Source organism: Cynara cardunculus (genome assembly GCF_001531365.2).
Source record: "Cynara cardunculus var. scolymus isolate 2C chromosome LG 17, CcrdV1, whole genome shotgun sequence".
Lineage (NCBI taxonomy): Eukaryota > Viridiplantae > Streptophyta > Magnoliopsida > Asterales > Asteraceae > Cynara > Cynara cardunculus.
This window is the reverse complement of record NC_037544.1, coordinates 3,843,107-3,853,543: the sequence shown is the minus strand read 5'-3', so window position 1 is coordinate 3,853,543 and position 10,437 is coordinate 3,843,107. Positions and strand designations below refer to the sequence as shown.

At 34.8% G+C, this 10,437-nt stretch overlaps 2 protein-coding genes across 2 annotated transcripts; one reads left to right on the top strand and one right to left on the bottom strand.

Annotated features, from left to right (window-relative positions):
- The first annotated feature begins 1,774 nt into the window (after window positions 1-1,774).
- LOC112500478 (clathrin coat assembly protein AP180-like) lies at window positions 1,775-3,962 on the top strand. The gene has a single exon (XM_025103973.1). The coding sequence runs from the start codon at window positions 1,887-1,889 to the stop codon at window positions 3,960-3,962; it is 2,076 nt and encodes a 691-aa protein (XP_024959741.1). The 5' UTR covers window positions 1,775-1,886.
- Window positions 3,963-5,677: 1,715 nt separating this feature from the next.
- On the bottom strand, window positions 5,678-8,505 carry LOC112500928 (60S ribosomal protein L7-2). The gene is made up of 7 exons (XM_025104544.1): window positions 8,439-8,505; window positions 7,754-7,945; window positions 7,570-7,667; window positions 7,397-7,454; window positions 6,539-6,618; window positions 6,145-6,247; window positions 5,678-6,058 (listed from the first exon to the last, which is right to left on the bottom strand). Exons 2-7 carry the CDS (start codon window positions 7,934-7,936, stop codon window positions 5,843-5,845), a joined length of 738 nt encoding a protein of 245 aa, XP_024960312.1. The 5' UTR covers window positions 7,937-7,945; window positions 8,439-8,505; the 3' UTR covers window positions 5,678-5,842.
- Between the last annotated feature and the right edge of the window lie 1,932 nt (window positions 8,506-10,437).

Sequence of the window (10,437 nt, the reverse complement as noted above, 5' to 3'; positions counted from 1 at the left end):
CTATATATATATATATATATATATATATATATATATATATATATAATTTTAATTATTATACTTGTAATTTAGTTGCAAACTAATCAAAGTACAAAAACACTAAAGGTAAATGATTTGATGAGCGAATAGAGACGTCACTCTTACTTACCTTATCGTGTAACATTATCGACCATCAAAATGGAATGTAGTAAGTGTCTTAAAACACGGTAAGCACTTAGCAACTAAAAGTATTTTCCCTTACCGGATAATACTATCAGTCTTTGTTATGTTTTTTATCGGGTAAGATTACATAATCTTATACATACTCAACAGATGAGGTAAATGATATTAATAAGCGTTTATACAACAAGTATTTAGTAAACAACCCTATTAAGACATCAGAGTGTAGTATTCCACCACATTCAACATAGTTGATTTATGTATCAAGATAACAATTATCTTGAATTTTCGCAAAGATGGAATATTCTATTAACTTCACTAAACAAACGAAAAGGAAACGAAAGACTCGTGGGATCAGAGCGGTCCACGGGGGAAAAGTTTCCCTTGGTCCTTTGCTAATCAGAGATCTCGCTTGTACACGTCTTCTCTTTGTTTTCGAGGCTTTCCCTCCCACTTCACACCTCGTAATTTAACAACGTTTCACGTATTTCATACTCAGTTAATTTAATTTTTGTTAAATATATGATGTTTATATACAATAAATCAAAGGAAAATTCACCAAAATGACCAAATAATACCATGTACGCCCTCTTCACTGTTTACAAAGTTTTAACCACTAATCTCTAAAAAAATTGGGTTACTAGATACTGCTAAACCATTTCAGATAAAAATTTACTATCCTAAAATTACACTCTATTTCTGTCCGACCAATGAAATTAAGACACAACGGTTTTTTATATATTTTAGATTTACTTCATATGGACAAGAAATACAGAATTTAAGTGGAGGGATGTTTATCCAAGTGACTCATCTAGAATGAAGACGTGAACCCAATAAAAGCAAGTCATCCCAGTATGAACCCTGACCATACTTACTTACAGTTTGAGAATGCTCAGAACTCATTGACCAATGAATTATATAGCCGACTACGTCGTCATGAGTTTTTTCTTTTTCTAATATGATTTGGGCCCAACAATTTGGGAAGGGAAAATTGCACCAAAATGGAACCAACTTTCACCTGATTTCTATTTTGGGAACCAACTTTTAAAATCGTCATTTTGGGGAATCAACTTGCATTTGATTCCTATTCTAGGTAACCAACTTGCAAAATAATTATAGAAAAATAACTAAAATTCGTTTTTTTTTTGTTGCAAAAATTAATGCAATAAAATCTATTTTTCATTTCAAATCTTTTTTTTTTAATTCAGATATCAAATTGAAGATTTTTTCAAAAAAAATCCAAATTACCATAATAAAAAAAATGTTTTTTACTAATGTAATAAAAAATTAGAAACAAATATTAAATATCACATTCAAGATTTTTATATCTAACCAATACGTATCGATATTAAAGTTTAAATCAAATTTGACAAATCAAACCAAAAGTTTGATAGAGACCCTTAAATTACCTGTTCAACGAGACCCTTAAATAAATAAAAAGTTTGATAAAGACCTCTAAACAACGATTTTGAAAGTTGGTTTCCCAAAATAAGAATCAGATAGAAAGTTATTTTGGTACAACTTTCTCATTTGAAAAGGAAAAAGAACCCTAAATTATCTCAAAAGTTTTTGGGATCATGAGAAACTTAAGGAATCACCACAAACCTTAAAAACCAATTCATTCAATTTCCATCTTCTCTTCCCCCAAATTCTCTTGAAACCCTAATTCTTTTACCAATTAAACACCATTTTTGCAATCTAATCAAACCCTAGAAGAAGGTGAAACAATGTCCACAAGACTTCAAAAGGCAATAGGAGCAGTCAAAGATCAAACCAGCATAAGTCTAGCCATAGTCAACGGTTCATCGAACCTCGAGGTCGCCATCGTCCGAGCCACCACCCACAACGATGATCCAATCGAGGAGCGCCACATCTACGACGTCCTCCAACTCGTCTCCTCCAACAAAATCCATGCCGGGGCGTGTGCCCGAGCCATCGGAAGACGGATCAGTCGGACTCGTAATTGGATCGTCGCACTGAAGTCGTTGATGCTCGTGCTCCGGATATTCCAAGACGGTGATCCGTACTTCCCGAGAGAGGTTCTCCATGCTATGAAACGAGGCGCCAAGATTCTCAACCTCTCGAACTTCCGAGATGAATCGCATTCGAGCCCGTGGGATTACACCGCGTTTGTTCGGACGTTTGCTCTGTATTTAGAACAACGATTGGATTGTTTTCTCACCGGAAAACTTCGACAACGATATACGTGTAAAGAGAGAGATGGAAGTCATAGCTATAGGACGATGGCGAACGAATCGCTTCGTGATATGAAACCTTCAATGTTACTAGATCGGATTGCAAGCTGGCAGCGGTTGCTCAATCGTGCAATCGCTACCAGGCCAACTGGTTCAACCAAGATGAACCGGTTGATTCAAATCTCTCTTTACGTTGTCGTGAAAGAGAGTTTTGATATCTACAAGGATATAACCGAGGGATTAGCGCTTATTCTCAATAATTTCTTCCATTTACAATACGAAGCATGTGTATGTGCGTTTGAAATTTCCGTTATGGCGGTGAAGCAATTCGAAGAGCTCAACGAGTTTTACTCGGTATGTCAAACGATAGGGGTAGGGAGGATTTCCGAGTACCCTAACATCCAAACGATATCGGAAGAATCCCTCGAAAGAATGGAACATTTTTTGGAGGATCAATCTTCGTCTTCAGGGCATGTGAGACCACCGAATAAGCCGCTCGTTGTCCCGGATCCGGAAGTGAGATCACCGTCGAGCTGTGATGGTAGTTGGCAACCCAACCTCGATGCAAGATCGGAATTTGGTACACAATGCTCGTCGATAGAGGATTTGATCAGTGCTACAGAGACGGGGAAAAGACCGTCTATATCGATCGATTTGGAGGCATATTCAGATCAGTTTGAGAAGACATACCAACAAGAAGAACCGTTTAGAGTGAGTTACACGGGTTCCACCCAATCGTTGCCCGTGATGAACTCGATGATCGACCTTCTCTCGTTAGATGATTGGCCACCAGAGGAACAACAAGAACAAGAACGAGAACAGGAGTTGTTCGATACCGTGATACTGAACGATTCGACCAACCCCCAACACTCGACATCAAGCAACGACCCGCTGCAATCTAGTTTAGACAAAAGCTGGGAGCTCGTTCTGGCCGAGAGTGTTGAACGGCTACCGCAGTCTCGAGAAAACAGTCTTGACGGTTTCGGGAATCTTCAAGTACACGACACATACTCTAGACGAAAACAACCAGAGTCTAACGAGGGTTGGGAACTTGCCTTAGTAGGGACCCCTGGACCACAACAAACTCATCAAGGCATTTCATCAAACACCTTCGATGCATCTACCGCTATCACATTATATGATCAGCCTCCACCTCAATCGCCGTCACTAAACCATTACAACCCGTTTTTAGACGTCATACCTGCCACGCCGCCACGCCGCCCTTCACCAACAATGGATTTCGGAGCAAACTTTTTGGGTGTCAATCCGTTCTCATCACCACCACCATTTCCGAGGACCACTCCCAGCCAAAACGATCCTTTTTCAGCAGGATTACGAAAAACACAGAGTGATCGATTTGCACTCCCACCACACCAGCGCCAAAATGATCGGTTCTTGGTCAGATCAATCAGCAGCCAGAATGATCCGATCCCACGATCATCTTTTACACCGCCAGCACACGGCGATCAGAGTGACCCTTTTGGGCCATACATTCAGATAAAAGATCCTTTTAGTGAGAGAATGAACCAACAAAATTTGCTAAAACAGCAACAGTTATGGTTGCAACACCAACAAAAGATCATGGATAGAAATATGGCAAACATTTGATGGCATTGTAAAGATTACTTGCGGTTTTAAGTAATTCGAACAAACCAAACCAACTCCGTAAATCTAACACAAAATTGGATTATAAAAAAGGAGCGGTGGCAAGATTTAAGGGACTGTTTGGTATTTGCTGAATGATTTGGTGCATAATGGTTAAGTGGTCAGAATGATCAAGAGACTCTGCTGATATAGTGTAAATGAAATATAATTGTTTGTTAATTGTGTACAATGAAACCAAGGCTCTTAAAGATTAAGAGAAATCCAGGATACAAAATTATTCAGAGGGTTTAAAACTATTAAAAGATAGATTTTTTTTTTACCAAACAAGATCCACCTCTTAACAATTCAGAGATTGTTTCTTAATAGAACTATTAACAGGTAAATAAACAAACCCTAGGTAGCCGAATAAAATAATTCTCAAAGGGTTTTAGCATTTTAATTTTACACTGATAGTTTAATAATTTACCATTTCTTTTGTTCAACCTAATTTGATGGGACAAAAAAAATGCAATTTTCTCCCGGTCTAATTTCATGCCAAAGGTGGTCTCTGTGTACCAAATGCACCCTTAAAGATTCAACGAAATATATGATACTTTTAACATGGGAAAACATTAAAACGAACTCGGAAAAATCCCACACAAAATTGGTCTACAAAAGGGCGTATTTGATACGTGAACAGAACTAGACAGACAAGAGTGAGCTTGAAGGTTTTAGAGTTTTTTACATGCAGTTTTAGGGAACTTTTGGTTCATTTTAAGAAATGAGAATAAAAACGGAAATGCAAGATGATGAGAAAAGAAACGAAATTGTATTCCCACCGATTTGGTCGGTATGGAAATTAATGGTTTTAGCCCATTGTCTATACTATATTACAAAGTATTTGACAAATACTCTTAAAAACCATTTTTTATGCATGAAGTACTATTTATTGATACATATTACTTAAAATTCAATTTTACAAGTAATTATGCGTAAGTACAACTTATTAAAGCTTCATGTTTGAATTCATATAACTAACTATAGATAAATATAATCAAATAGAGGATATACATCTTATTTTAAATATAAAAAATCTAAAATATAATTAAGATAATTATTGAGTTCTAACAAAATATTTTGGTACTAATATCAGTATTTTTTTTTTCAATTTTCTATGATATATATTCATATTTATATTTTATTCAAAAATAAAAACATTATCGTTTTCTCAAAACCACATAAAACTGTAATATAATATCAATTGAGACAAAAAAACGAAACATTAAAATCAAAATATATATCGTTGCAATGTACGAATACCATTCTAGTATTATCTCAAATCAAACCACAACTTTTATCATCGTTCTCATTCCTTACCCCTCAACCAAACACCCCTACCAATCTCCTCTAATCTTCGTTGGTTTGAGCCCGATTCGTTTGAACTTGGGCTCCAAAGGTCAAAAGTGCCTAAAGGTCACAAATTCAAATCCGAGGAATAAAAATCTTCTTGTGACCACAAAGATTCAAATGATGCAGTAACTCCAAACTACCCGCAAAGCAAGTAATCACTCTGAGATTAGCCGGCTCGCATAACAAGTTAAATATTCATGTTAATCAAAAAATATATATCGTACCAAATGTGGAAAACAAGTTTTTATTCTATTTTATCTTGTCTCATGTGCTAAAAGTACCCTTTTAAGATGTAAAGAATTATAAGATACTTGTAACCTCAGAAAGCATAGGAAAGTAGAAACCTTGATGACAAAATCCAAAAATTTCTTCATGATGTTACAACCTTGTTTGTTTGAAATAAAAAGTACCCAACTCTCAATAAAATAGCAAGTAAACAATCTAATAAATCCAAATAGCAACATCAAAACCGCTGAGAAATACGATCAAAATATCTAATTCATTCGCCTAATGAGTTCGTTGATGAAATCTTCGCGATTACCTGCATCTCCGCCTTCGACATAGTGGTTTCTCTTTTTCTTCAGGCCTCCCAATGGAGCCTTCAGCTTGAATGGCCAGAGGAAGTTGTTGGCCTCCTTAAAATGAGGGCCAGCAGTGAGGATCTCATGAATAAGATCTTCAACACAGATGATGCCATGTTTCCCAAGACCCTATGATTCCAAAATGACAAGTTATACTTCCCAGATTTCAAGAATGAGATTTTTTAGAAGTTCAATACGAAAAAAAGCAGCCGGACCTGCTCAACAATGGAGTTGTCGGTCAACGGAATCCTCTGCTTGTTTAACTTCCCGTAGCCTCTCTTATATATCAACTCCTTCACGCTCTTCAAGTTGGGGTATCTGAGAAGAAAAATGTATCCAACGATGATATAAGATTATACTCTAGAAGTAAAGCTTCCTTCATCCCAAAGTGTGCACATTTCTATTCTAGTCCGTCCCAAAACAAGTGCTGACTTTCCAATTATACCCTTAATTATGGAATAGAAAAGTTCATTAACCGCTCTATTATTAAGAGTAAAATTGTCATTAGTTGATTAAAAAGTGTAATAATCACATTTCTAAATCTATGTGCCTTTTTTGTTGTGGACATATATTCTGGGACATGAGTAACTCATTTGCAAAGATACATACCCATAGGTGACATATGGCTCCACCCTGTGCAGCATGTTCAATGTTGCCTTGTTGACTTTCAGGAACACACCGTTGAAAATCTGGTGAATAAGAACAAGACTAAGCACATCTTGAAAGAATAGTAGATCCTTCCTAAACATAAAGAGCATTCAAGCTATGGAAGTCCCAAATAAACGGGTAGGGCTAAAAGAACTATGCATGTCCGAATGAGGTTTGATGAAAATGAAATAAAACATCCACAAATTACTCTACAGTTAGATTCAATAGATAGATTATTACTTGAAACTTACACGAATCCATCTTAATTTTAGAAGGTTGCATAGAATTTGTGATCCAAAACCATTAATTCTACCATCATTACTTCTTTATCACATATAAACTTACTTCCCTATATTCGCAGAGGAATGTGCATAAATACAACACTTTGATCTAATTTATCCCCTAGACCACTTTCACTGTCACAAACATGAGGCCACAATGAATTAATGGATTTTAATATCGCTATCATAACATTGCATTAAGATATTAACATTCCATCTTTCAAAAAAAATTCCGAATCTGCATATCCCAAAAAGCAATAATTTTGGATTAAACCTACATTGTTGACAATGATTATTGAGCTGGCAGGGTACACTACACTAAAATGCTCTGAAAAAACATCAGGTTTATAATAGAAATCCAAAAGCAACAAGTTAAATGTGGACTGAAAACATGTGCTGGCATTTAATTACAAAATTGCATAAGGGCATCGAAGACTGTAGACACAGAGAAGTTATAAGTTCAATCATCAATCAACAGTATGTGATCAAAAACAGATGGAAAGAATAAGAACCCTGGAATGCGTGATTTGGAACTCACCTGTCTCAAACGCAAGAGCTGCAAGATTTTCTTTGATTTGGGGTCCATGGCATTGATACTAAATATTCAAAAACAAAAAGTTTTAAAATAAAATAGAATATGATGCTTTTAGCATTTGCATAGAATTACAATGAAATTTAACAGGAATATTGGTCGCAAATAATGATGCATACCCACGGATCCTAATGATGAACAGCATCTTGGCTTCAGGATTCACATAAAACCCACCCTTCAACCTTGCTTCACGTTTCAGTTGAATCAATTCCTTTTGCTGCATTCAAAAGAACGCATATTCATTCAACTCATATTGAAAGTCTGATACACATAAACCAGAAGAAAAATGGAAAACTATCATACCTGAGCTTCATACTCCTCACTGTACTGCTTAGCCCTGTTGAAGATCAGTTTCCTGTTGGCAGCATTCTTTTTCTTCAATACTTCAACCTCTTGCTTCTTAGCCAAAGCCCATTCCTCATTTCTCTTTTGCTTCTTCAGCACTGATTCCGGAACCGCAGGTCCTACCTTGGCAACTTCAGCCATTTCTTCAGACTACATCAACACTTGCAAAAATTAAAACCCATGTACCCATTCATCAAACCATTTAGCCCTAAAAATCAAGCTAAACGCTTCAAATCGTAGTCAATCCAACCATTTATCATCGAACGAACCAAGACAAAACAATGAACCAAAACCAAAATTCTCTTAAAACAACAATACATCACGAATTCACTACAGAAGCAACCAATTAGCTACGGTCTAACAGTGTTGATTCTCCTTCTGTCAGAAGCAAAAGAATGAACGATTTTTGCTATAAAAGAAACTAATTACAGTAACAAATCAAACCACTCGAAATACCTAAATCGACGAAATGACACTTCATACACAATACAAGCAACTAAAGGCGAGATCAACTTATGTAAAACCGCGATGATGATTCATATATCACAATTCATTAATCAAACATGTAAGAACAACAGATACAATTATTGAAGAAGAGGATTAGAAACATAGAGAGAGGAATGTAGGATCTGAAGAAGCTTACCGACTGAAAGCAGCAGGCGAGTAAGGGGCGTCTCTTCAATATGACAAGCTCTTCTTAAAAGAGGAATGGAGGAATTAGGGTTTTGTGGGATTAGTTTTGTTTTAAAACGAAGCCCATCCAACGGTTCGGATCGGGAGTAGAGCATGAATGAACAGTAGCCGTCGATCAAGTTATGTTTGGCGGGCTTAGGTTTAAGTCCAGTGGGCTTCTTCGGGTTTATTTTTTTTTAACAAAAAATCATAAAAATTCAACTATTTAATTTTGAATAATTAAGTATCTAAATTATTTTTTAAAAATAAAAAATCCATTAATTTTTTTAATTTTAAATAATTAAGTTTTTGTATTATTTTTTTAAATAAAAAATCATTAAAGTTTTTTATTTTAAATAATTAAATTCGTAAACATTTTTTAAATAAAATAAACTATCGAGTTTTTAAAATATTGTATATAACCAAATTTTAAAAGTTCGATAGTTTATTTATTACAAACAAAATATTCAAGGACTTAATTTATATATATATTATCTTATAAAAGTATTTGGCAAAAATTATTAAAAACAATTTTTTAAGCATTACGTACTGCTATATAATGCTAATTACTTAATTTTTAAATTTACAAGTTTTTAATGCTTGGTTACAAGTATATCAATCCCTTGATCCATATGTATTCGTCCATATCCCTCATCTCTATTCGATTTAAACCAGATTCTTTCATATCCTTCTCTATTTTAATTTCAAACAGCCTCTTTGTGCATATCATTCTATCGATTTCAAGTGTTTCGTACATATCGTCCTATCGATTTCAACTGCTCAACCGATTTAGATGGAGATACTTCACATCCTCTACTCGTATAAATTTGAAGCATGTTTTCAAAGTATCTTGTTTTCGTTTTCCAGAATACAAGCATCCAATTTTCCAAAGTTTGTTTCCTCTACCATATTGTTCAATTTCTAGGGTTTTTTTCTATGGCATCTGTTTTATTTTGGCAACATAATTTCTAATTACCGATTTTTGTTAGCATGTTCGTTCCTTTATCATATTGTTCAATTTCTAGGGTTTCTCTATGGCATCTGTTTTTTATTTTCGCAACCTAATTTCTAATTACCGATGTTGCAATTTGTGACCGTTTGCAAATAATTGTATGTAGAGGTTAATGTTAGTTAAAAAAATTGTAGTAATTAAAAAAAAAAAACACTTTTTTGGAAGAAAAGAGAGTTTGTAAGATGTTGTTTAAGTGTTTGAAAAACTAAGTTTAACGAATTAAATAAAACGTATCTGATGTGTATTTAGGCAAAAGGTTGATTACTGATAATCCTAACCAGTCTTACACGAAACCTGATCTAGAGACATTAACGTAAAAAGACATTTTTCTTACTCTTTCAACGAAACCTGACATATATGATGTATATCATTCCATTTTTTAAAAATATATAACCATTAATAAATTAAAAATAAATATTACAAGACAACTTTCCAAACACTACATTTCTTTAAAAAAGTAATGGGTTGAAGAAGAATTATTGTTTACATTAAATTTTACACCAATTTGATGCAAGACGAGACGTCTTAGAAAGGGTTCAACTTCGTGGGAATTGTGGATCGATAATCCATCCTCACTTCCCCTTAACGGGTAACGTTAGTCATAGGCTCTTTTTCAGTTATTAATCTCTTTCAAGCTACTCCTTTTGAGCGTAGAGTTTTGCCTCTACCCAGCTCTATGCGTTTTTGTTTTCCTTTTTTTGTGTTTTTTGTAGCCTACTGCACCTCATAGTCTCTGCTGTTACCCATTATATTTGTTCTGGTTTTTAATATATTTTTGCTGCTGCGTTTCAAAATTACGGTGCCAACGATTCAACCCATTTTTGCCGTGGTAACTCATTTCGTATTTGGAGCAAACTCCTAGCATAAAACATGTTTTTTTTATATGAAAAAACCCAATATTTCGATATTCATAATTGACAAATCATATATATATATACTAGAAGAGTACTCGCGCAAT